The 25,376-nt window shown below is 46.2% G+C and overlaps 12 protein-coding genes across 12 annotated transcripts; 7 read left to right on the forward strand and 5 right to left on the reverse strand.

Annotated features, from left to right (window-relative positions):
• Positions 1–62: 62 nt before the first annotated feature.
• VTP01DRAFT_9190 (uncharacterized protein) lies at positions 63–1,806 on the forward strand (the record flags this gene model as incomplete). Its single annotated transcript, XM_069388395.1, has 10 exons — positions 63–209; positions 282–344; positions 407–460; positions 519–678; positions 739–899; positions 961–1,052; positions 1,120–1,216; positions 1,276–1,365; positions 1,428–1,493; positions 1,567–1,806. The coding sequence occupies 10 exons, from the start codon at positions 63–65 to the stop codon at positions 1,804–1,806; spliced, it is 1,170 nt and encodes a 389-aa protein (XP_069240696.1).
• A 226-nt stretch (positions 1,807–2,032) lies between these two features.
• VTP01DRAFT_9191 (uncharacterized protein) lies at positions 2,033–3,409 on the forward strand (the record flags this gene model as incomplete). Its single annotated transcript, XM_069388396.1, has 1 exon — positions 2,033–3,409. The coding sequence occupies one exon, from the start codon at positions 2,033–2,035 to the stop codon at positions 3,407–3,409; it is 1,377 nt and encodes a 458-aa protein (XP_069240697.1).
• A 343-nt stretch (positions 3,410–3,752) lies between these two features.
• Positions 3,753–5,536, forward strand: VTP01DRAFT_9192 (uncharacterized protein; the record flags this gene model as incomplete). Its single annotated transcript, XM_069388397.1, has 5 exons — positions 3,753–3,971; positions 4,038–4,342; positions 4,410–5,209; positions 5,290–5,307; positions 5,403–5,536. 5 exons carry the CDS (start codon positions 3,753–3,755, stop codon positions 5,534–5,536), a joined length of 1,476 nt encoding a protein of 491 aa, XP_069240698.1.
• Positions 5,537–5,627: 91 nt separating this feature from the next.
• Positions 5,628–7,531, reverse strand: VTP01DRAFT_9193 (uncharacterized protein; the record flags this gene model as incomplete). Its single annotated transcript, XM_069388398.1, has 10 exons — positions 5,628–5,725; positions 5,788–6,018; positions 6,083–6,211; positions 6,269–6,317; positions 6,384–6,470; positions 6,541–6,675; positions 6,735–6,821; positions 6,883–6,986; positions 7,052–7,124; positions 7,184–7,531. 10 exons carry the CDS (start codon positions 7,529–7,531, stop codon positions 5,628–5,630), a joined length of 1,341 nt encoding a protein of 446 aa, XP_069240699.1.
• Positions 7,532–7,606: 75 nt separating this feature from the next.
• On the reverse strand, positions 7,607–8,203 carry VTP01DRAFT_9194 (uncharacterized protein; the record flags this gene model as incomplete). Its single annotated transcript, XM_069388399.1, has 1 exon — positions 7,607–8,203. One exon carries the CDS (start codon positions 8,201–8,203, stop codon positions 7,607–7,609), a length of 597 nt encoding a protein of 198 aa, XP_069240700.1.
• Positions 8,204–8,378: 175 nt separating this feature from the next.
• Positions 8,379–9,202, reverse strand: VTP01DRAFT_9195 (uncharacterized protein; the record flags this gene model as incomplete). Its single annotated transcript, XM_069388400.1, has 4 exons — positions 8,379–8,783; positions 8,848–8,918; positions 8,986–9,047; positions 9,111–9,202. The coding sequence occupies 4 exons, from the start codon at positions 9,200–9,202 to the stop codon at positions 8,379–8,381; spliced, it is 630 nt and encodes a 209-aa protein (XP_069240701.1).
• Positions 9,203–9,578: 376 nt separating this feature from the next.
• On the forward strand, positions 9,579–12,133 carry VTP01DRAFT_9196 (uncharacterized protein; the record flags this gene model as incomplete). Its single annotated transcript, XM_069388401.1, has 7 exons — positions 9,579–9,888; positions 9,960–10,321; positions 10,387–10,718; positions 10,799–10,963; positions 11,023–11,207; positions 11,265–11,722; positions 11,789–12,133. The coding sequence occupies 7 exons, from the start codon at positions 9,579–9,581 to the stop codon at positions 12,131–12,133; spliced, it is 2,157 nt and encodes a 718-aa protein (XP_069240702.1).
• A 178-nt stretch (positions 12,134–12,311) lies between these two features.
• VTP01DRAFT_9197 (uncharacterized protein) lies at positions 12,312–15,112 on the reverse strand (the record flags this gene model as incomplete). Its single annotated transcript, XM_069388402.1, has 2 exons — positions 12,312–14,919; positions 14,982–15,112. The coding sequence occupies 2 exons, from the start codon at positions 15,110–15,112 to the stop codon at positions 12,312–12,314; spliced, it is 2,739 nt and encodes a 912-aa protein (XP_069240703.1).
• Positions 15,113–15,315: 203 nt separating this feature from the next.
• Positions 15,316–17,655, forward strand: VTP01DRAFT_9198 (uncharacterized protein; the record flags this gene model as incomplete). The annotated part of the gene is made up of 1 exon (XM_069388403.1): positions 15,316–17,655. One exon carries the CDS (start codon positions 15,316–15,318, stop codon positions 17,653–17,655), a length of 2,340 nt encoding a protein of 779 aa, XP_069240704.1.
• A 232-nt stretch (positions 17,656–17,887) lies between these two features.
• Positions 17,888–20,792, reverse strand: VTP01DRAFT_9199 (uncharacterized protein; the record flags this gene model as incomplete). The annotated part of the gene is made up of 10 exons (XM_069388404.1): positions 17,888–17,962; positions 18,041–18,169; positions 18,556–18,915; positions 18,975–19,111; positions 19,165–19,454; positions 19,507–19,650; positions 19,696–19,799; positions 19,866–20,037; positions 20,090–20,488; positions 20,539–20,792. 10 exons carry the CDS (start codon positions 20,790–20,792, stop codon positions 17,888–17,890), a joined length of 2,064 nt encoding a protein of 687 aa, XP_069240705.1.
• A 16-nt stretch (positions 20,793–20,808) lies between these two features.
• On the forward strand, positions 20,809–21,470 carry VTP01DRAFT_9200 (uncharacterized protein; the record flags this gene model as incomplete). Its single annotated transcript, XM_069388407.1, has 4 exons — positions 20,809–20,853; positions 20,921–21,067; positions 21,252–21,371; positions 21,438–21,470. The coding sequence occupies 4 exons, from the start codon at positions 20,809–20,811 to the stop codon at positions 21,468–21,470; spliced, it is 345 nt and encodes a 114-aa protein (XP_069240706.1).
• Positions 21,471–23,280: 1,810 nt separating this feature from the next.
• Positions 23,281–25,150, forward strand: VTP01DRAFT_9201 (uncharacterized protein; the record flags this gene model as incomplete). The annotated part of the gene is made up of 5 exons (XM_069388408.1): positions 23,281–23,473; positions 23,538–23,593; positions 23,666–24,434; positions 24,495–24,758; positions 24,852–25,150. 5 exons carry the CDS (start codon positions 23,281–23,283, stop codon positions 25,148–25,150), a joined length of 1,581 nt encoding a protein of 526 aa, XP_069240707.1.
• Positions 25,151–25,376: the final 226 nt, after the last annotated feature.

A 25,376-nucleotide genomic window follows, 5' to 3' on the forward strand; every position in this document is an offset into this window, starting at 1 on the left:
TTAGATTTGAATGCGCGCGGCAACTTTTTGCATGGAAGTCGCACGAAACTAGCACAACCACCATGGCAAGCGCCCCACCACCTGCTCAAGCTGATTTTTCGTCCGATCCTCGCATGAGACTGAATGAGGATACTGGAAAATGGACATTTATTGGCGAAAACGATGTTGCATACGAATACGATGAAGTAACACGTGCTTGGATTCCGGCGGTAAAGATCAGAGTGGAAAGGAAAGGAAGGAAAAGAGAGAACAACGTTTCTCTGATTTTGGTTTGAATGCAGACAACAGACGATTTGATCGCACAGCAGCAATCGGCTTACGCTGTGGAAGGTGTTGATGATTCTGTAAGCTTGTTTATTGTATGAACGACGATCGCGCCTTGTCTTTAACAATGACGTACGTCTAGGAACTGGCGGCGCCGCAAAAGGGCAAAAAGAAGCGAGTTTACACCTACAGCGAGGTAAGGATACTAGGAAACAGAAACGATTTCAGCATTCTGATTTGCCATCCTTCCCTAGAACGAGCAAAGCGAGAACAATAAGAAGCAGAAACGCGAGAATCAAAACAAGCGGCCGAATACTTCGGTGTATGTGATGGGACTGCCGCAGGACGTTACTGTGGACGAGATCAAGCGCGAATTTAGCAAGTGCGGCGTGATCATGGAAGACTTGGAGACAGGTAAGCAAGGGCCGTCGTCAGGGCCGTACGTATTTGTTGACGCATATTTCACGCGTGCAGGAGAACCAAAGATCAAGCTTTACAAGGATGAACAAGGAAACTTTAAAGGAGATGCATTGGTGACATACTTTAAAGAAGAGTCTGTTCCCCTAGCTATCAATTTATTGGATGACGGTGAGCTTCGGCTGGGAGATCCATCGACCAAGATAAAGGTTCAGCAGGTAAGCAGATATAAAGGTCTCCTGTGTGCATCCTTTAATTAACAAGCATGAGGAACAATAGGCCGTGTTCAAGGACAAAGAACCTTCTCAGAAAAAAGACAAGTTGCCCACCAGCAAAGGCAAAGTTAAAAAGAGATTGCATCAAATGCAAAGGTAAGCCAAAAACAACAATCGCCTTAAATGTATAAAACAATTGAGGTTAATATCTTCTTCCCCTTAGAAAACTGGACTGGATTGAAGATGAGACTGGAAAGAAGGCAGAAAAGTTTGCAAAGATTGTCATATTAAAGAATATGTACACACAAGAAGAATTAGATGTAAGGGCTTAAGTTATGTTTGCAATCATGTATATTAACATTGAGGATTTGTGCTACAGGAAGACCCAACTCTATTGCTGGAGCTCAAGGAAGATGTCAGAGAAGAATGCGAGAAATTAGGAGAAGTGACAAATGTCATTTTATACGATGCAAGTATCGTTATCTCTGGCTGCTGCTATTTACAATAGACTCCTAACGTTAGATTTTAAAGAAATCACCCGGTGGCGTGATATCAGTTCGATTCAAGGAAAAAAAGAGTGCAGATGCATGTGTTTTGGTAAGGATTTGCAGATGTCATGCAAGTAATTTTGGTTTGCATTTGCCCTGACAGAATTTTCGTTTTTCTTCAGCTGATGAACAATCGCTACTTTGCGGGCCGCCAAATCAGTGCCGAGATTTACGACGGCAAGACTAAATACCAGAAGAGTGGAGCTCGAACAGACGTGGAAGGGGAAGAAGACGAAGCAGAAAACGCACGACTGGAACGTTATGCCAAGTGGCTCGAAGAAGGAGGATCTGATGATGAGACTGGCAAAGCAGCCTCCAATGATAACAACGACTGTAATAATAAAGCGAATGATACACCTTGAACTCATGCATATAACTGATATCGATTCGCTATTCCTTTGTTCGCTTGCATTTTAAATATAGTTGGATCAACATTTTATTATCAAACAAATAGTGGTAATTTTGAGGAGCTTCGTTCCAAAGGTCGAATCGGGTCGGAGGCTGAAGAAGGAAGGCAGCTGCAGGAAAAATGGTGCTCGAAATGACCTTTTTCGTTCTACCATACTGTAGTCTTTAGCACATGCTCAGATGGGTCAGACACCTTCATCACCAAATCGACAAGACAATGCATCCACCCGTACCCTTCATTCCTCGTCTCTGAACTCTCGGCGGCCAACGTCCTTCTTCAGGAGACTTACTCGCCATCTGCATACTCACCCGGCGAGACGTTTCGGGCGGCAGCGGCACAGCCATGCCTCTGGAAATAGAAGCAGGAGTAGTGCGAATCATGAAGAGTCAGGTCGACGGCGTCCACCAGACGCAGCTTCGTCGTCGGCGTCTACAACATCGTCTGTACGGCGTGCAACGATAGCTGCAACCAGGGCGGCAGCGGCAGCCACCGGTCCCCTTCCTCCACTTCCTTCCTTCAACGTTGACTCTCACCTCAACCTTCCATCCACTACGAGCTCAGCTGCATCCACAAATTCTGCCATATCAAATACCTCTGATTTATCACACATGCTCTCCGAGATTATAGCATCAGCCGTCCTGTCGTCTTTACCACCCAATCGCAGCCAGCAGCAGCAGCAGCAACAAGATAATACCTCTTCAAACGACAGTGATCGCGGAAACTCTTTCTTCAGATACGTACAGATGCCTTTGCGACCTCAGCATGCGTCGTCGTCATCGGAACAGTCTCAGGAGCAACAGCAACAACAATCTAGTAGTCAGCAGACATCCGATCACCAACAACAACAACAACAGCAGCAGCAGCAGCAACAGCAAAGAGTTTTGCCGATCATTATCGTGGGATATCGCACATCACCGACATCTTCGTCATTTGCTGCTGGCGTCAACGATGCACCGCAATCTGGCAACAACAGCAGTCGCCGTCCCCGCTCAACCTTATCAACATCCTCATCCCTCGCAACGCTTCAATCGATGCCTCTTTCGGTGCACTCCAATCGGACTGCAGCAACGACGACGCAGCAGCAGCAAGGTTCGTCGCAGCAACAACAATCAGCGGCACCTTCGACTAATAATAATAATTCGGCGGCTGCTGCCGATCCAGGGCAATGGGTCATTTACGTGCTCAGCGGTCAGCCCACAACTTCGACGCTAAGCACGTTACCCGATAACCCGACATATGAGGATCTTTTGTGGCTATCCAACGTCATTGGACCGGCACGACCTGTCACAACGACACAGGCCGCGATCGATGCCACGCTGCCCGTGACGCCGTGGTCTGACGATACCAAGAGACGCATGAGAGGTGCAGAGAGATGCCTCGTGTGTCTCGACGATTTTGTGCCAAAGCAGTCTGTCCGCGTACTCAAGTGCTGCCATGTTTTCCATAAGGAGTGCGTAGACCGTTGGCTGTGCGAAACCCACAATTCATGTCCAATATGTCGAGGTGTCCCCGTTGACCCTCAGGCTGCTTTGGATCATCAACAGGGAGAGGCATAATAGTAAAGATCGGATGAGGAGAAGACGAAGCAAATATATATATATATCATTTTGGATTGATTGTCTATACATATATATATACGCGTATATACCTTTTTATACGATATTTCGACTTACCCTGCCTCCTTCTTGTACTATACGAGTAGCGAAAAAAATAAAAATAAAAAAATGACGATCCGTGAAACACGGCCAATTTGGAGCAGGAGGTGAAAAAATACCGTCTCACGTGACGATTAGGATATAACATTTAAAAAGATGCCGGTCCAGGCTTGGGCACTAACGGAAACCTTGTTTCTTCTTTTCGCCGAGAAATCCAACCCCAGATTTGTTTAAATAATACGCCATGACAAAATCCGTACCTCCCAAAGTGCTGCAGGTCAGCAACATCAATCCCAACATACGAAAAGCCGAGTATGCTGTGCGTGGTCGCCTAGCCATCCGCGGCGAGGAGATTCGCGAGCAGTTGGCTCAGGGACATACGTTTCCCTTCAAGACTGTCGTCAACTGCAATATTGGCAATCCGCAACAACTGAACCAGAAGCCAATCACATTCTTCCGTCAGGTGTGTCATCATCTAAATATCTGTGTGTATGTATATATGTGAAGAATAACATACGATGTTTTCCAGGTGGCATCGCTATGCGACAACCCGGAGCTGCTTGATCCCGAAAAGGAACCTTTGGTATCCCAGCTATACCCTTCCGATGCCATTGCTAGGGCCCGTGCTATTACGAAAATGGTCGGTGCCAGCATCGGAGCATACTCCCACACACAAGGCGTGCCCGGCATCCGTCAGACCGTCGCTCGTTTCTTGGAGGAACGCGATGGCCACCCGGCTGATTATACACAGATCTATCTCTGCCAAGGCGCATCTGCCGGTATCCATCAGATCTTATCTTTGGTCGTGGAAAATGAAAAGACCGGTATATTAATGTAAGGAGACGAGGAATGTGCGTGTGTGAAAAATGTTATCTATATCTCATAAATATATACAATGTAGTCCAATTCCACAGTATCCATTGTACTCGGCCACACTTTCCGTATTGAATGCCACTGCAGTACCATACTACCTCGATGAAGACTCTGGCTGGAGCTTAGATGTGCAGCAGTTGGCAAGCAACGTTGCCGCTGCACGTCAGCAAGGCACCAATGTACGCGCGCTAGTCATTATCAACCCTGGCAATCCTACAGGACAGTGTCTGGATGCAGAGAACATGAAAGATGTCTTGTCATTATGCTACAAGGAACGCCTCATCCTCCTGGCTGACGAAGTATACCAGACCAATGTCTACGAACCTGAGCAACGACCCTTTGTCAGTTTCAAAAAGGCACTAAAAGATCACCCCGATCAGGCCGTTCGGGATAACCAGGAGCTTGTTTCATTCCATTCGATATCCAAGGGCATGATTGGAGAATGTGGTCGTCGCGGTGGATACTTTGAATGCGTCAACATTGATCCTCAAGTCATGGAACAGATATACAAGATGGCATCCGTCATGCTTTGCCCGAATGTACATGGCCAGATCATGGTCGACCTTATGTGCAATCCACCTAGACCTGGCGACGCCTCTTACGAGTCTTACCGAGCCGAAATCGAGGGCCTCTATGAATCACTGCGTCGCCGCTCCAAAAAATTGGAAGCTGTGTTTAACACCATGCAGGATGTAACGTGCCAACCGGCCATGGGATCCATGTATCTGTTCCCTCGCATCAAACTGCCTGCAAAGGCGATCGCCAAAGCCAAGGAACAAGGTGTTGCTCCAGATGCATTCTATTCCATGGAAATGCTTGAAGCTACAGGTAATAATCTTTCTAATATCGTTCATACTCGTTCCGACACTGACCCCGCATTTCTTTCATTTCCCCTTACTTCCTTTTAGGCGTCTGCGTCGTTCCAGGTACCGATCCATCCGATTGCGGGCTCTGCGGGGCAACTTTCCCACGCTTTTAATGACAAGTTGTTACTCACACATACATCATTGTTTATTTTTAGGATCAGGATTCGGTCAAAAAGAAGGCACCTGGCATTTCCGAACAACGTTCCTGCCGCAGGAAGAACTTTTTGACGAGTTTTGCGGCAATATCCAGAAATTCCACGCCGAGTTTATGGAGAAATACAAAGACTAAAGGATTACAAAGTGGAAATCACCCACCCTTGAAAACTTATTATAAATTTATATATGTATATTTACAGTAAAGTGCTCGAAAGCAGTACTAGCTAGTTGGATATGGCAATCAAGCCAAAAAGTGCCTTGTCCATGACCAACAGACTTGATCCATCTGATACAAATTGGAACTTTCGGATGATGAAGTCATCTATACAATAGCAGTTTCAGCCTACTCATATTTCCAATGTACAAAGTACCATTATATATTACCAGAAGGGCCTGCAACAGGTGTTATTTGTATGCGTCTTGCCGAGTCCTCATCCGCATCCAAGTCCAGCAAGATATTGACGATGTATAAAGTGCTCGTATCACAGGTCACAATTAGCATATTTGGATCACTAGGATGCCACGCGACATGCTTGATAGCACGCTGCTGCGTAACCACAGCCAAACATTGAAACTTGGTCGTGTCCCAGATCCAAAGCGTCGTTGGCATGCTATCTGCTGCTGAAGTCAGTTCTTTGCTTTCTCTTCCTCCTTACAAATAAAATAAAAAAAGACTTGCCGTCTTGAGAGCACAATAGATGCCCATTGGCATTGAATTGGCACATGCCCACGCCAGTCTTTGGATTGCTTGTATTATATTCTGGTCGAAGAATGGGTATATTGACTGGGCGTCGCACTATTTGGTCATCTAACGGGCATCAGATCAGAGAAAGAGTAGCGTTCACTTTTGCAAGTCAATACCTACATTCAATGGCTTCTCTGGAGCTAGAACGCTGCAGTTCTCTGTTGATTCTCTAAAATAGTATATATAAGCCAAATTTTACATCACCACACCGTCTGATATGCGAAAAAATACGAACCGCGTTTGGATAGTCAAATTGCTTGATGGCAGCTGCGTGGAAAAATTCACAGATAGGTTGCCAAGTGCAAGTTCTGAGTATTCGCACCTATTGCAAGAGATCGTGAGCATTCGACTAGAACGAAGTTCTCAAGTGATGTTACTCGCCGGAAACGGACCTTTTGATCGTAGCTGCCGATGGCCAACAATTGCGAATCTCGACTCCAGCTTAGGCTTTTGATGCCTAAACCTTCTCCATATGCTTGATATGACCCGCACAAGTATCCATCCGGCCGATATACCAATAATTTATACTGCAGAAAGGGAGCTTTTAGAAAGGTTATAGGTCAGACTCATGTAAGCGCTCTCTTACATAAAGGCAGTTATCCCAAACTATAATGCAATGGCTGTTGGGAGACCATTGAATATTAACTGCGTCCTCGGTATCGATTTGAAAATGCTGCTCTCTTTGCTTATCAGCACTGATGCTCGCTCCGTAATCTGCGTAAATATATGCTAACCTTTACTAGCCGGATATCTGGCGCGGTGTATACACTGAGGCAATCCTTGCCACTTCTATTTTCCATAACTGCCAAGTATTTGCCATCTGGGCTGACCTCGCAGCCTTTTGACAGGTCAGATATTTCAGAAGCAGAATTGTGGCCGTCTGTCTATCAGTTTGTTGGTTACCTTTATCCATAAATTTTGGGTATTTCATGTAGATCACTCGGTTTTCCTTCAACATCCAGACGGATAATCGCAGCTGCAACAATACCAATGTTTAGCCTAGGCGTCGATCATGGTATCATGCAAAAGATATACCGAGAGTTCAGAGCTGCAAATGACACTTTGGGACGCAGGACCCCACCGAGCCCGGCTGATTCCAAAAGACGTGTCGTGTATCTTACTCTTCCAATGCGTGTTTGTGATAGACCATACTTGAACAGTGGAAGCCTGATAGTTCGCTGTCATTACGTGACGTGAATCGGGCGACCATTCGACGTGCTTTATTGGGTGCAAGCAATCGAACACGTGAAGAATGGTAAGATCTGGCGCGTTCTTCCGAATGACGAGACGATTGTCCACACAGTTTGCAAGGTAGTTGCCGTTGGGCGAGATTTTACATTGGTACCAAGAATGTTTATACAAATTGCTACACGATAATTGCATATACAGATCTGATCTCCTTCTTTCTCTTCGTGGGGAGCAGGTTCAGGGACAAAGGAGGAGTTTACCTAATTATCACTAAACGCCGCCACCGTTGCCGCTCTGGATGGATTCGCCCTCGGTGGCCGTCGTGCTGTTCGACATCAAGCTTACACGATCCCAAAGCTCCTGCAGTCCGTCAGCTACGGCAGATGAACGGTACTGTCTCCATAGACGTTGCTTCATCCAGGCCAATGCATTTCCAATACATGCTAGCATCGAGCGCATTGCAGACAATATTACGACACAGAATAAGGTAGCTACGGCTGCAACGCTCAGGAATGGCAACAAAATGCAAAGACCCACGAATATGATGAACATTTGCACAATACTAATTACTGAGATTGCAAATATAGACAATAGGCCCAAGCACCCGGCTCCCATGGCCAAAAGGGATACAATCGGTAAGATCATCAGGCTTAGCAGGATCCTATCTCCGTAACGCAACGTCGGATATCGAGCACACAAGTCTTTGTACATGGCATACAAGGAAAGCACCTGTCTCTTGATACTTTGCAGAGTTTGCATCGCGGCGAAAGTAGTATTAGCAGTATTCGACATATTTCTTTGCGTAGATTGTGCTCCGTCATCAGCGCGAGGTGTTGCAGGAGGAGGAGGAGGTGGTGGTGGTGGCATAACGTTTGCAGATAGGATATCAGAAAGGAGAGGAATGTTATTGAGGATCAAAGTGGAAGCAAGTAAAAAGTAAACAAAAAACTCAAAAAAGTGGAAATGACATTATAATTATGTACTGTATTTGGCTCTTTTCGTCATCATATTTCGTTTCAAAGAAAGATTGTTAAATAGGAATTTACGGTGACGCATCTGATCCATTCTGAGGAACGCTTTGTGCTGCGACGTCGCCCGTGAGTTGCTGTATAGAGACATTGGGATTTGCGTGCGGAATATCAGCAGGATGTTTAGCTGCATCGTTTAAATCATCCATGTTACTCTGCTCTTCGTCGTCTCCGGGAACAAGCTTTTGATCAGGTTCTACATCTGAAACTTCATCCAACTTTGGTGTATGCGTGCGTTCTTCATCGTTTTCGAGGTCTCCTTGAAGTCCGGCTGGTGTCGGTAGAGAAGGAGGCAACGCAGAGTTATCAAGTCCAGATGAGGATGTCTTTGCTGCTGCTGCTGCTGCTGCTGATGGAGCCATTGAAGTTGCTTCGTTGCTTTCTGTTGGTTTAGACGGGTCTCCCGCCGCTTCTGCCTCCTGTTTGATATCTCTTAGTTTCACATTCCACTTTTCTAATCATACACAATGTAAGGACACGAACCGTTGGCGCCTCTGTCATAATTTTATCTTCCAATTCCTCCTCTTCGTCTTCGTAGACTATTTGCCGATCAGCTAGGAAACCAGACAAAGTCAGTACATATGATATATATCCAAACTACAAGAACTGTAAAGCACGAACATTTTACCCACTTGTATATTTGAACATTTCTTGAGCGCGAGTGAGGTGCCCATTTCTTATCCCTTGAGATGCATATAAGTACTTTACTCTTTCAGCCTATAAATCTACTTCTACGAATGAGTTACCATGCTTGTACGGGCTGGGACAGTGCCCTGTATAGCCGATCGTTGTCTGTTGAATTATATTTTCTGTCGCGGTATCGGCTGTTGATCGACATTTCGTTTAGAGTCTATGAGTGACAGCGGAGAGAGCGGCTGACATTGTAAAGTGGTGGTGGCGCGTCCGTCCTCCCGAGCTACAGCGTGACACGGGCCGCCCCATCTCCGCAACACAAACACACGCACGCGCGCTCACCTTTTTAGCTGCCCAACCGTAACTGCAACCCCCACCCACGGTATATTCCTTTTTTCTCGTCAACTCGGCAAAAAATGCAAAACACGTTAGCTAATGCTCCTCCCCAGGGATATCTAAGAACCATCCAACCAGTCACTTGAGCGAGGTAAACGCGCACCATCAAGACACGTTGACGATCTCGGTTCCTGTGACCTAATATAATGAAATCATACCCCTTTAGCAGCTATTAAAGCGCTACAATGCCGAAAAGCAAAGCAACCGTGGAACCTTTATCCAAAGCTCAGGAAGAGGAAATGAGCTCTGCGCTCATTGCAAAGCTGCTTGCGGAGGACGATATGTTAGGAGGAGGCGGCAACGACTACTACGCAGAGTATAGCAACGATACTCTGACGTATGAACGATACAAAAGCGAGGATGATGATGAAAGCTACGAGGACGACAGTGAGGACGAAGGCTACAAGCCAAAACGATCATCGAACGGTAAAGGCAAAGGACGCGGCAGGCCTCCAAAGTCTGCCAAAGACGCGTCGGCTGGACCGTCCACGCCAGGTAATAAATCATTATGTCCTTTCAAACCAAAATACGGTTAGACCAAGTTATTCATCCCGTCGTCATTCTAGGCAAGCGAGGACGGAAGAGAAAGAATGCTGAAACTGATCCAGCGCAGACCGCAAACGAAGCTCAACCTCAAGGTGACAACACCGAGGGAGCTGCTGGAACATCAACGGAAGAGCAAGCTGCTCCAGGTGAACAGCAAAAAACCACAACCAAGAAACCGCGGAGACCTGTTCCTGAAGGTTTCAACACCGGTGTCTACACCGAAGAGGAAGAGAAGAAGTTTTTGGAAGCATTGGAAATGTTTGGCCGAGACTGGAACAAGGTCACGGCTCACATTGGCACACGCGACGCACATTCTATTAGGAGCCATGCTCAAAAGCATTTTATAAAACTCTATCGTGACAAAATCCCTCTTCCTGAAAAGGTACCCAGCGTAGTATCTATTTCTATCCACATAAATGTTGATTTTGCTGTTTTTTTTCCTTGTAGGTACGAGAGAGTGGAGAAGGTTACACGTTGTCAGGCAAACCTCTTGATCCCGACTCTGCAGCAGCAAAACCATACTTGAGCCGCGGGAAATCAACTACAAAAAATGACAATGAAAAAGGTTCCGAGGTGGCAAAGGATCCTGCTGCGGATACAAACGCCGGTAATGGAGCAGTCTCTGCGCAGCAAGACAAATCCAACGATGGTGCTGCAGAAAACGATAAAACTACGGATCTTGTAAAGACAACGGAGGGCCTTGCAGTCACCGAAAATCAGCAGTCTACCAGCAATGCTACTTCAGCGACGCCGTCGCCAAAACCTGCTGCTACAAAACAGTAAGCAAAAAAAGAAACACTGGATATTAGATTATCTTGGATCACAGGAACTAACTTTGCATCATTACCTACCTTCTTAGAAGCAGGAAATCTCCTTCGGCTAAATCACGAAATTCTTCCCCTACCAAAAGTAGCATCCCCACATCCGTTTACGAAGAAGATGGCAGAACAAGTTATTCGAAAAAGAAATTGCGTCAGACTCGTGAAAGAACAACGATTTCATACAATCAACTTGGAAATGACCAGTATGTATTATACCAGTGACAACATACATAGTATTTTATTAAGCAACCCCCGCTACCAGAGATCCACTTACAATGATCAAGTGCGAACCGTTCACAGGAGAGCCTGGATCAAATATCAGTGGTTGCCAGCCCTTTGCGTTGCAAGTTCACTCAAACGTATTGCTTGCAATGGATTTCCATGCCCATTTAATGTCGACAGAAATTATTGGATTTTTAGCTGGATCGTGGGACAAGACCGAAAAACGCAAGTATAGCAACTTTAGAAAATGGGTACTGAGCACATAGCTAAATTTCGATGTAGGTATCTGTATCAAAGAGGCATTCCCATGTCGATCACTCAACACTGGACAAAACGATGTCAACGTGGAGATGGATCCAACCAGCGCCATCGAGACAAGGCAATTGATTGAAGAGAAGAATATGGTTGTAGTCGGCTGGTACCACTCGCACCCAACGTTCGCGCCAGACCCGAGCATCATTGATATTGAAAACCAGAGAAATTATCAGACGTTGTGCCGTGAAAAGTGTGACGGAAATGGTGGCAGCGAAGGAGGCTGCAATGCTCACAGCATACCCGAATTCATGGAACCTTTCGTGGGAGCTATCATCGGCCCGTACGATCCAAGACTCCCAGGGTCCTCTTCAGTTATCAACTGGTTCTACATCAGTGATAGCCGGAACGCTTCGCCTGCACCGAAAAGATTGCATTATGAATTGATACGAGACACCTCTATCCCGGACGAATATGCAGCCCGACTGGTAAAGCTACAAGATATTCAATGATCGCTTGTGAATTGAAATGATCTAAAAAAAGCTGGAATATAGTTTGCACTCTTGGATGAGTATAAGAATTCTCCCGAGAAGGTTGATTTTGCAGGACTTTGGCGACAAGAATCGGATGAAAACAAGTTAGACAAAATTACAAAGAGCCTTGGAGGACGGATGCCGTGGATCAAGCAACAACTCAGCGGTATCAATTCTGAACAAAACGCGCAAGTGCAAGACATTGACACAAGTGCCGAGAACAACAACGAAGACACTGGGACAAAGCCTATGGAGGTGGATAGTGACAATGCTAACAGCGACTCAACGACGAGTGTTGCAAAGCAGCGAACATTTGTTGCCGATCCTTTCCTCACTAGAGTCCGTGAAGCATTGCAGCACTGGTAAAATGAAAAAATGGAGAATGATGAAATTTTTCATTACAAAGAATGAAATGCGCCGAAACTGAGGATTGTAGCTATCAGGTCAAAGAAGACAAAGTAGTAGTTGTTGTTTGTTGTACATAATGGAAACAAAAGGGATGAAGAGGGTGACTATTATATATATCATTGGTATGCATGCTTCTTTATGCTACAGTTTCGAGTTTCGCAGCACAGAGTTGGAGTATTTCGGGAGTTCGCTTGCCAATATTAGCCATGTCCTTTGCCACAGCTTGCCATACTTCACCGTGATGTGGCTCTGCCGCTACGCAGCGCTTGACAACGTCCTCACGCTGCTCTTCAGTGCCATGCTGAAGTTCAAACTTGTACCACCATGCAAACGAGTCCCCGTGATCCGGATCGATCTGAACAGCTTTTTGGAACCAGCTTCTTGCCTTTTCGATCTTACGGTCTGCCCAGAATAAACGCGCAACAGTCGTCACGACAATAGGATCATGTTCGCATTTCTTGATTGCATCCACACTTCGTGCTTTACGCTGCGGTCGTGCTTCCAAGAATATGGCTTCGGTCCATATGGCGCCCGATGTGGGGCATTCCTGCAGCGCTCTGGCAATCATAGACTTTGCTACGCTTGTATTCTTGGCTCGTATTTCTGCACGGATGGCTTGCACCCAAAGTTCTGGAGTCTTGGGGTTTGTGAATCTGGCCTTCTCCAAAGTGGCACGCGCCTTGGTAATCATGCCCATCTTTTCTTCCGTCTTGGCTAGCAATGACCAGAGCATGATGCTCTTTGGACAACTCTTGACAGCTTTGTTGTACGTCTCTCGAGCCTTGCCCTGGTTTCCTAAATCATCGCCTTCGACTTGACCCTTGATAGCCCACAGCTTGTCAAATGTTGGGTACTTTTGCAAACCTTCCTCGAGCAACGCTAAGCAACGATCATATTCCTTCAATTGTCGCTCAAGCACAGCAGATTTCATCCACACACGCTCGGTACCAGACTCCTTTCTGGCAAGTTCCAACAGTTTTCGGGCACGCTCGAATTCTTTGCTCTCGCTCTCGACCTTGACAGCTGCAAGCCAGATCTGTTCGCTGTTTGGATTCGCACGAAACGCTTCCTCCAGGATAGCACGAGCAGCTTGTACATCGCCTGCCAGCCATTTCTCTTTTGCACCCATGAGCCAAAGCACTTCAGCCTGAGGGCAATAACGTACAGCACGCTGCAGCAGTTCCTCGAGACTTTCGGGAGTACCATGGTTCTTTTCCAGAAACGCCGCAGCCATCCAAATGGATTTCTTGCCGGGGAATACTTTGAGCGCATGCGCATAAATGGCTCTCGCTGTCTCGATAGATCCGTGCGCAATGCAGCTTTCGGCATCTTCCATCCAAGTTGCTTTGCGATCCTCTTCTTCTACACCCAGACCGATTGTTGCTCGCACGATAGCTTGGCATGTAAGGACTGATCCATTCTTTTCGCACTTTTCAGCCTCCTTGAGCCACTGTTCCCGGTCGAGGACTGTACCAGTCTGTGACAACGCAGTAGCTGCCAGTTTGATGATACCTTCTACCTTGGATGGTTTTCCATGTTGTTCTTCTAAGCGAGCAGCAGCGATCCAGATCTCGTGACTTGTAGGGACCGCAGCGCGAGCCTTGTTGAGTACTTTTTGTGCATTCTCATAAGTCTCCAGTCTAGCCAACGCAAGCCATAGCTCTACGCTCATCGGTACCAATTCCACGGCTCGAGAAAGTAATATCTTTGCGTCCTCTGGATTTTCTTCCATGTTAACAGCGGCCCGCCACAGCTTGACTGAGTTTGGGATAAATTCCAATGCTCGTCGCAGCACCCGCTTCTGCGCCTTTACATCTGACTCGAGATCGACGGCCTTCAGCCAAATTTTCACAGACTGCGGAAGGTGTCTGACTGCATTTGCCAAAATAATCTTTGCATTGTCAACAGTGTTAAGTCGTGCAGATTCGAGCCATACGTCTTCGTTTGTAGGGCATTGCTCGCAACCTTTGGCGATAATGTTTCGTGCTTGAACTGGTCTTCCCGCGACCTCTTCAAGACGTGCAGCTGCAATCCAACCTGGTGCATGCTTTGGATTTGTGGTGATGACAGAGTTAAGTAGCAACCGTGCCTTTTTGATATCGCCAATTTCTGCATCGCTTTTCACAACCACGCTGTTGAGATCAGTGAGATAACCCTTTGGATCGATGGTCGTCTGGCCCGAAATTGAATCTGACACTTGATCGAGCTTTAAACCAAGCACTTTATCTCTGGCCTGTCCGATTTCTCTAAAGTTGGTCATCATGCCTGAATCTAAACCGGGCGTTGTGATTCCTCCATATTTCTGATCTTGTTCGCTGACTGTCGTCGAGTATTGAGACTTTTCACGCGCTGCAGCTAGAATGGTATCTGGAAGTGGTGTAAACCGTTCAGGCACTTTGCTTCGTTTGCGGTTTTTGCCAACCAAATCTCCAACTTCGGGTATAGCAGCCCATTCTGCTTCGTCGATCGTGTGCAGTTGTCTCTTTAGATCAGCAAACTGCTGAGAGATCTTGGGGCGTTCTTGTCGATAGCGTGCCAATTCTTCTCGTTCTCTAGCTTCTCTTCGTGCTTTTCTCCTTTCGTCCATTTTCGCATCGATCATGGCCCACACCCGATCTGCTTCCTCATCGTCTTCTTCATAAGGAGCTCCTGAAAACAAACCGACCTCGTTGTCGGGATCTTGAAAGCGTTCGTCATCCTCGTCTTGACCTTCTCCACCCTTTTCAGTGCTAGCTTTGAGATCTCTAAACAATAAATGGGGTTAACACCGATGCATAGAAGCTAAAAGATCTGTTGAGTAACTTACACAAAATCTCCTGATTCTCTTGCTGGACCGATATCAGAACGAGTTGTAAAACCGGTGGCACCACGACCGAGACCGGCTACATAGTTGGGTGGTGCAGGCTTTCCGATAAAGTCCTTTGTAGCTCCAAACATTGCAGAGGCGTACTCAAAAGAGGGCGGTCGCGAATGAGCTTTCCTCCTCCAGACCGCTGGGAGTTTGTTATGTGAGCGTTTCAAGCTCAGATTGTCAAATGAAATGTCCGGAAATGACTCAGAAAAGATAAAAATCATTGATGGGCCCTGGAAAGACGCTTTAACACCTTGTTCTTTCCGCGATCTTTTGAACATTGCCTCCTATGGCTACGCTACTTATAGACAACTACGACAGCTTTACGTTTAACGTGTACCAGTACTTGTCGTCACTCGGTGCGGATGTGGTTGTACACCGTAACGACAAGATTACGATTGAAGAGATTGAACAGCTTGCGCCTCGGAACATTGTAATTTCTCCAGGTCCTGGCCACCCTTCGCACGACGCTGGTATTTCGCGCGATGTCATTAAGCACTTTGCTGGCAAAGTCCCCATATTCGGTATCTGTATGGGAGAACAGTGTATCTTTGAAGTCTTTGGAGGCACGGTTTCTTACGCTGGAGATATTCTTCACGGCAAAACATCGACGATCAAACACGACGGACGTAGCATTTTCAAGGACGTTCCACAAGACAACCAGGTCACTCGATACCATTCGCTCGCTGGCATGCCCACGACGGTACCGGATGTTTTGGAAGTAACTGCAACGACCGACGATGGAGTGATTATGGCTATCCGCCACACGGAATATACCATTGAAGGTGTCCAGTTCCATCCTGAAAGTATCTTGTGTGACAATGGCCACAAGATGCTTGCCAACTTTTTGAAGCTTCGTGGAGGCACTTGGGAAGAAAACCCTGCGGCTGGTGTACTTCCAAAGAAGAAAAAGGCAGCATCGGCATCAGCACCAGCAGCTACCAAGGAACCATCCACTCCTGCACCATCATCCACGCCTACACCTTCTTCTTCCGGAACTCCTGCTGGAGTGTCCTCCATTCTGACACGCATCTATGCTCAAAGACGACAAGATGTGCAGGCAGCCAAGGAAGTTCCTGGTCAGAGCGAGGCTGATTTGGAGAAATTGATTGCACTGCACATTGCCCCGCCTCTGCAGGATTTCCCCAGCCGTTTGCGACAAAATCAGCTTTCGCTTTTGGCCGAGGTCAAGCGCGCATCACCATCCAAAGGCGAGATCGATATCAAAGCGAACGCTGCTGAGCAAGCACTGAACTATGCTCTCGCGGGAGCTAGCGTCATTTCAGTCCTCACTGAACCAAAATGGTTCAAAGGCTCACTAAACGACATGCGTCAAGTTCGACAAGTCTTGGACCATATGCCCAACAGACCGTGCGTCCTACGCAAAGACTTTATTTTGGATCGCTACCAAATTTTGGAGGCAAGACTGTACGGTGCCGACACAGTGCTTTTGATTGTTGCCATGCTTCCGGACGAGCTTTTGCGTGATCTTTACAATTATGCAAAGTCGCTTGGCATGGAACCATTGGTGGAGGTCAACAATGCAGAAGAAATGGCCAGAGCGAACGCTCTAGGCGCCAAAGTTATCGGTGTCAACAACCGCAACTTGCATAGCTTCGATGTCGACATGGAAACAACGTCGCGCTTAGCAAAGATGGTTCCACCTGATACTATTCTGTGTGCACTGTCTGGTATTTCCAGTCGTCAAGATGTGGAGCCATACCTTGCACAAGGAGTACGAGCCATCCTGGTTGGAGAATCATTGATGCGAGCTTGGAACCTGAAAGAATTTGTCGCCGAGTTGCTTGGTTTTGAAAAGAAGGATCCTATACCCGAAGGCAGTTCGCCTCGAAACACGCTGGTCAAAATCTGTGGTATCTCATCCGTGGAAGCTGCTTTGGAGGCTTCTAATGCCGGTGCTGATTTGATTGGACTGATCTTTGTGCCCGGTTCAAAGCGACGGGTGGATATTGAAAAGGCGCAGGAGATTGTCAAGGCAGTCAAAGGATCACGCGCCGCAGCGGCGCATCAAGATAACGATATCCAGATTAATGATCAGCGATCTTTAGACTGGTTCCAACTGCATCGTCGACTTTTGGAAAGCCGAAGCACTAAACCGTTAGTGGTCGGTGTTTTCGTGAATCAAACGATTGAAGAAATGACGAGAATAGCTACCACCGTCGGACTCGATATCATTCAGCTGCATGGAACGGAGCCCACCGAAGTAGCACAGTTCTTGCCTGTACCTGTGATCAAGGCATTCCATATCGACAGCGAAACATATGACAAATCCCAGATCCCAGCGTTGACACAGCCTGGTTACCACAATTATGTTCTTTTGGATGCCAAGGTGACTAGTCTGCCTAGCAACAAGCAAGGCGGACACGGCGTCAAGTTCGATTGGTCTATTGCAAAGGAGATTGTAGACTACAAACACCCTGGCCATCCCTCTAACGAGGAATTCCCCATCATCCTTGCTGGTGGTTTGGACCCTACAAATGTAGCTGAAGCTATCCATCAGGTTAAACCGTGGGTGGTGGATGTTTCTTCCGGCGTAGAGACGAATGGCGTCAAAGACTTGGAGAAAATCCGCGAGTTTGTTAAGACTGCAAAGTCTTTGCACTTGTAATAAAAAGATTGCGATCACCACATAGTGTCCGCTTTTTTCTATAATAGTATCTATATAAATGGGAGATCCATTGGCAGTGCCTGCATATTAGGCCTGAAGATGGTTTTTGTTTGCATCACTCTGGTAGCGAAATGAACGAATATGGATAATATCTCGTCTTCCGCATCTGATAGATTTTTCTTCGCTTTCTAGCACCGCAGTGCGTCAGTGTGTAAATGGGTGAAAGAACCTTTTATTTAGGTTGGGGCGGCGCACCAGCAGGCAACCATGGGCAGTTTAACGTCATGCCCGAGACGGAAGGGTGCTTCTACATACAGAGAGGAGACTTGCTTGGATAGAATGATATGCACTTGCAAGCAAAAAATACTTGTCACGCCGCACTCACGCTGTAGAATATGAGTAAGATTTTGGCAGACAACTTGGAAAATCCGGAGGCAATCATGTTTTTCGGTGACTTGTATAGAGCATGCAAGAGATCACAGAGCCCAGGGGAAAACGCCGGAGAGCAGAGAAGCTGCATGCCTAATTCAGTCAAGAGGTATATATAAACATGCTTCAATCTGCATCAACGATGGTCAATCGTTTGCAATCTTAGAAGATTTGATGTTCTAGCTTGCCATATCATTTCTCTTCATTATTTACAGAGAAATAATGAAAGAAATCACAGATAACCAAAGTATTGTGAGGCTCGAAGTAGAGATGATTTTATTCAAATAAAGATCGTCCGTTATTTATATCTTTTATTTGATCTGAAAAAAACTTTTGTTTTGAGGGCTTCATCTTTGTACCAATCGGATGACGGGCAGTAACTGAGCTGAGATAAGATCACATCCAACCCATACAAACAGGAATTCCGGAGGTACTGTATAATGTGCCGATATAGATTTATTCGATATGTACATGACAGGAATTGTAAGGGTCCACATCGATAATGACTCCTGTGAGAGTATTATGCCATTTGCCTTCAGATGTTCGCACCCAGCCGAAGTTGTCTGCCTCTCCAGCAGGTTCTTGATCGTCTGCTCTCTGTTCGACAGACTCAACTAGTTCTGGAGTCACATGTCGTTCCAAATAGGTAGAGATATCCACCTCCTGGTCTACTCTAGGCGGTGAAAACCAAGTTGGTCGCGTCCATGAAGCTCTTCGAGGACGTTCCAAAGGTGACGGTGTCTGCCCCAAAGACTGTCCGAACGAAAGACGCCTGTCTTCCAATTCTTGTATCGAGGTTTTTATGAAGTTTGCATTCTCTTCCATCAATTCCTAGAAAAATGATGAACAGCAATTCGGTGGTGCCTTACGAACATGGAAAGTATCTTTGCGCAGAGGAGCGGCTCAATGACTTGCACAGCATCTGAAAGATTGTCGTAGTCGCACGAGATAGAAAATTTCCGTTGCGGAATCGCGACATAGAATCCCGGTCTCGCAAGACGGATACTGGAAATGTGACAGCGCGTGCCTATCATCTTCATCAGTATCGTGACCGTATCCTGCTCATTGTAACCGGTATACCGCAGAATGGCATGATGCATGAGGCTATAGCAGCGTTTGCGTTGGAGCCACATAGAGCCCTGGTGATCATATCCACTGTTTCTTTCCCCTCACGAACAAGTTTCCCTTGATCGCGAATAATTTTGTCGTCATCCGGCGGCATTCTCGCTATTTCTGCCGCGCCCAGATCATATTCCTCATCTTCCATGTCGTAGACAAAACGAATATTGAATTTGAATGCAATCACGTTATCTGCATCAGCGTATTGACGTTGTTTGGCGCACACGGTATGATGCGAGACGGACTCGCCTCTAAGGGTGACAAGATCAGTTATCTTTTCACTGGAACAAGCACTAAACTTACGATTTGGCTCGGATGTGTCGATTACCACTGCCTAAGACACAGTCAAGCAGTGGCAGCCAAATTCTTCCTAGGTAGTCAGATTCAGTGTATCTTGAGCTGGAGTTCCGTTGAAGCATTGCTTGGTGCTCATCGATGAGGTTCAGACTAAATATTAGCAATCATTTATGTCGAAGGATTGCAGTGACTTACAGTATATCAAAGACAGACAAGAGTTTCACTTCAAAGCAGGCCCAATTTTTGTTGAGCCTCATTTGACAAAGGTATTGACGGGCCTTGTCGCTGCCGTTATCTTGCTTGCAGAGTTACTAGGTCGTGAGACTCTATTGCAATTATATAAACTCTGGTTGATAGATACTTACCCTAGCCATCACCTCAAATGCAACCAGCACTCTTGACGGAATTGATATCTTCTTCCTGCGGTATTTAGCAGTGAAATGGTCTTCCCATTTCTGCCAGTCGTCCTCCTGAAACAAAGATATCTGTCCTTCTCGAGATGAATCGATAAAATCGAGTGCTGACGAGAGGCCAGAGCTTGTTTCGCGTCAGACAGATGTTTTTATGATGGAAATCAATTAGGACTCACGTCATGAGTTTACGTTCTGCCAGGGAGATTTGCTCGCCACGGATGAACTTCCTGTAGACGCGGGCACCAGCTCGCTTGATGATTGTTCCAACTGATAACACTTCCGATGTTGGTAGATCATCCCGTTCGATTAGAGAATCTTCGTATGCAGGTGATGGCAATGGCGTTGAGGATCGTGATGATGTCGTCGACGGTTCGGCTCCAGGGTCGATTTTTCGTGCCCGCTTTCGACCATGGTCGGCCATCTCCTCCTCGATCTCTTCTCGTCGTCTTATCGTTCCTGCCAAAGTGAATTTGAGGCCACTGATGTAGCCTTCTTGATCAGCGGACCGTTTCAAGTTCGCAATTTCCTGCTGCTTCTGATACTCCTTGAGCTCCTTCTCGTAACCAACGCGAATGCTTTCTTGTTGCTATCCTTCGTCAAGTAGGTGCAAACTTCGTGGCAGTACAGTGCAAGCGATGGTTGATTTGGATTCTTGGCCCTGATTGTGCGTAGTGCCTTGGTAAAAAGATTGCGCGCATCCTTCGCAGACAGATCCTCGTCGCCATGAGCTTTCACCAAGGCCTCGGAGATACCGTCAATGGAGGACCAGTACTTGACAGCCGGGCCGGCCATGGCTTGCGAGATCATTGTTTTGCAGTCATGCCGACTAAAGACAAAGGAGGCGCGTAGTCCATGAGGCAAAGGTTTCGATCGGCCCATGATAAAGGGAGCGAACATGCCTCGCGCTCATGGTGCATCCTACTTAAAATCTTCGCACATGGTGACATCTGAATCTAAGAATCCAAACTCACGCCCCTTTTTCTTATGGTTGTCCCTCTAAATTACAGACTCTCGATACAATTTACAGTCCCACATTTCACTGGCACGCTTTTGCAAGCCTAGGTAAGATTCATGTTCAGGACAATGATTGTCGTCATGCCGAGGCTGGTAGTCTCCTGTTGGTCTCGCTTATTACACGCCTGGAGGCTATCCTCGTATGCTGAGGTCATGGAGACATGGCTTGGACTATGAACTCTCCTGGTGTAGGACGGTGGGCATGGAGTAGCGTGCATGTTCTAAGCATCATCGGGTGCCTATGGGTGGACAGCAACCCGAACTGCGCGCGCGTAGACGACTGGCATGTTGACATAGCTTTTTTCTAAATTCAATTTGCTAAAGTTCATTCTAAAACATGGCCTGGTCAAAGAAACACTCGCCTGGAGTGGCTACGGTGCTCACAACATGAGCATGTACGATCATCATGGGCACGATCTCTGCCTTAGTTCTGATAAATGCAACGTAAGGCGTCCACAGCCCCTGGCCAAGAAGAAAAGCGAGGAGCTTATGCTGAGCTTATAGATAAAGGAACCATTGCAGGGCATTAGCTTAGCTTTCTGAAGGCTACAATGGATGAGATGGATACACTTCACAAATGAACAATACTACTATCCATATATTTCAAGATCGTGGTACCTATTGTGTGAAACTCTTCATCCGGATAAATGACGGAGTAAACCGTGCAGACTTTTGCCAATGTAATTTGTGGCTCTGAAGCTCATTCATTGTCAAGGAAATCATCTCTCTCCAGCGCTCGAATGATGAAAAGAAAGGACGATGATCAAATTGCCAAGGTCAGCAGTATTGTCAAAGCCAGTCAAGACACCAAAGCGCAAGGATCCATAGCAGCATTTATCGTGTGATGCATTCCGCATATTTAGGCCTGTACATGAACTCTGCTTGGAATGAAGAAGGTCATTTGGACGGCGTATTGAGACACAGATTCACTCTGCTGATAAGAAAGGAATAAACGAAGCCCATGACTTTCAAAATATTAATCAATTGGGGACTACCAGAGGCGCAAGCAAAGTACACTCTTAAAATGGGCAAAATGATGTTCAAAGACAACGACGCAAACTCGAGCTATGAGGGGGAGAAACTCAAGTGAACGGGAAAACGCAGTACGTGTGCGCTCCTTTTTGGGCCTGCCTTCCTTTTCTCTCCTTGTAGCTCCTTGTATCTCCTCGTTCTAACATTGCCGTATTTCGCTCGGGTCCATCATGGCTTCCTCGATCTGCTCATAACTTTGCCTTCGCCGCAATAATTCTGCTGGTATCTCGTATGCATAGTCAGTGTTTGTAGAGCATTCACATTGGCGACTATGTCCATGGGCCCGGCGCCATATTCATCAACGATGTTGCTTTGACCGTCTTCAGAAAGTTGATGGGAATCACAGTAGCTCGACGCTTAAGATAAATATGACAAAAAGATGTATCTTTCTGCAAAACGCTGCCTCGGTCTGTACATCTCAATTACGTTTTCCGGTGTAGTCTTCCGAGAAGTTACTACCATACTTAAGTTCAACCGTAATGATTGCTTCACCCCGGCCTTAATGATTTTCCGTAGCGCCTTAAAACTTTGGACTGTACTCTGTTTCCCGATTCTGAGAGTTTTAGATGGATCGTTCCATGTAGCACAGAAGATTTTGTAACAACATGTTATAATAATCATCCGGCCAAAGCATGCGTTTGAGAACTTGGGTGGTCATCGAGCAAACAAAGGTGCGTGAGCACCTAAACTGCTATGATATTTCTATACATGGATATAAAGTCTAATTTCATTGTAAAGTATGGGATTACGAAAGCAGTAACTTATTGACTTGCATGCAGACTGTACGCACGGCATAGATCGCAACCTACATGTTCATGCAGGCTTGAGACATGCATAGAAATATTTTTTTGCAGAGGACAAGAAACGTTTTAAGCTTGTGTTTCCAAGATCATGTGTCTGATCACGCCAGCGCAGGTTACATGTCGGCGATACATAACAGCGGTGTGTATACAAACATCGATATTGTAGTATTGTAGTAGTATCTGACAAGAATCTTTTTACGGCTAATTGATGTGGTGGACCAATTGGCTTGTTTCGGTAATCTTCGGACGGAGAAGCCAAAGAAAGATTTTCTTTAGATGCATTACACATCGTCTTTACCCCGTTTAGCCCTCTTTGTGTCACGGTTCCAAACTTTGCAACAACTAAGGGAACCCTTTATCTGATCGGGTTCACAATTACCAGATCAGATATAAAGCTTGGGCCGTTCGTTGTTTTTCCTTTTTCGCACCTTTTTGGCTTGTTTGCGTACCTCATCCTATTTTACCCCCGCAAATCAGTTTTTTGTCGGTTACCTGATTTGCTTTCGTAAACACGCAACATGTCTGAAGTCAAGGAAGGCGGGATCCCCCTTTCAGAATATGAAAAGGATGGCGGTGTGAACAGAGGAACAAAGCATGAGATCCATGAGGAGGATCAAAACGAACAAGCTGACTACACCGGCGACGCTGCTCTTGCCAATGCATCCTGGCAATTTAAGACTATTGCATTGATCACTGCTCTCATGCTTCCAAGTATGTTGATCTGGTATATAAACATAACAAAGATGACCTTTTACTTACTTACAACGCGTAATAGTCGGTTCACATTTCTCTGCGTCCGCTCTGAGTGCAATGAAAAGCCCACTAAAAACGGTATAATTTCCCTGATCCAGATGGTTTTCGAGATCTTTTCTTTTTTTTACTCATGGGATATGTGATCCATAGAACCTGGGCATCGACAATACTCGCTACGGTGTACTGTCGTCGTCAGTTTCCATTATCAACACTGTTTTCCCCATCGCTGGTGGCTTTTTTATTGACATGTTCGGTTCTGTCTGGGGTACCTTGGTCGTCAACCTGTTTGTCATCATTGGCAGTTTGCTGACAGCCCTGGCTGCAAAGTACACGTCCTTCCCATTGATGGTTGTGGGACGTGTTATCTTTGGTATTGGAAGCGGTCTTATCGTGACTATGCAAGAATCCTTGCTTTCGAAATGGTTCCGCACACAGTCGCTTGCCATCGCTATCGGTTTGCAGCTTTCTATCAGCAGACTTGCATCGTTTTTGGGCACGCTGGTCGCGCATCCCATCGCAGACCGTACAGACGACTGGGTGTGGGCATTCTGGCTCTCCTTTATCATTTGCGGTTTCTCGATCATCATGAACCTTGTCTATGCTTTGATAGTCCGCCACCTAAGTGGCCAGAACGTCCTCAACAAGGAAGATACATTGAAACTCAAGGCTAAAAAGACCTTCAAGGGTCGCTCTTTGCTGCGCTTCCCCCTCCTTTACTGGCTTATTATCACAACCGAGTTCATCTACGCTGCTGTCTGGTCTTCCTTCCAAACCATCAGCACCGAACTCGTACAGTACCGTTTCGGTAGCACTGGTATGCTGGCTGGATACACCGCAAGTGCTTCTCTTGTCGTTCCTATCGTCGCCACTCCTATCCTCGGTATCATCATGGATCTTTTCGGTCGACGTCTAATTATTTGTAAGTATCGGTGATTTAGTTGCAAGAGCCGAAATGCTGATAACTAAAACCATTTAACAGTGCTGCTTTCGGCCGTCTTCCTGATCCTCAGTATGGCGTTCCTTGGCTGGACGTATATCAACGCAGTGGTCGGCATGGTATTCTACAGTATTTCGCTGGCTTTTGGTCCCATTGCTATGATTACGTCTATCGGTATGATTCTGCCATCAGACTATATCGGTACCGGTCTCGGCATCTACAAGAGCTCAAACAACGTCGGCACTTCCATTCTGGACATCGTCGTTGGCGTTGTCCAAGACAACACAGCCAACCAAGCCTACACAGGTAATTTTTTCATTTTTTTACATGCATATTTTGACAGATTTTTGTTTTTGCCTACTGATGACTGATGTGTGTCATATTTTCTCTCAACTTCAGGTGTTCTCACCGTGTACCTCGTCCTTGCCTGCATCGGCTTCGTGCTTATTTGTGGCCTTATTGCCATGCAGCGTATTGTTTTGGACAATGTCTTGGAAGTCGGTCGCACCAAGCGCCAACAAAAGATGAAGGCTGCCAACGACGAAGAAATCGAAAAGAACAAGCATGGCCACGATGCTTTGGAAGACAAGCCCATTCGACCTATCAACGTTGTCTTTATTGGCTTGTTCATTGCTGCACTTATTGTTGCCTGGGTCCTCTTCTTTGTATACGCGATTACAGGAGAAGCTTCTCCTTAAGTTCCATACCCGCTCCGCACGGCTTGTTCTTGTATCATTAGAGATATCTTTCCATTGTTTAACAGTTTAATCTAACTACATGTTATTTATACATATATTTATTCATTATGCTTCATTGTTCATTGATCTTGGGATATCGTCCACAATCTATTTTGATCGTAGCAAATTAATATAGAAATGCAAATATTTTGATAGATGCAAGCTGATGGGTGCTGTTGCTCCATGT

The sequence above is a fragment of the Rhizomucor pusillus genome, assembly GCF_041956525.1.
Source record: "Rhizomucor pusillus strain CBS 183.67 unplaced genomic scaffold VTP01scaffold_6, whole genome shotgun sequence".
NCBI classification, from domain to species: domain Eukaryota; kingdom Fungi; phylum Mucoromycota; class Mucoromycetes; order Mucorales; family Lichtheimiaceae; genus Rhizomucor; species Rhizomucor pusillus.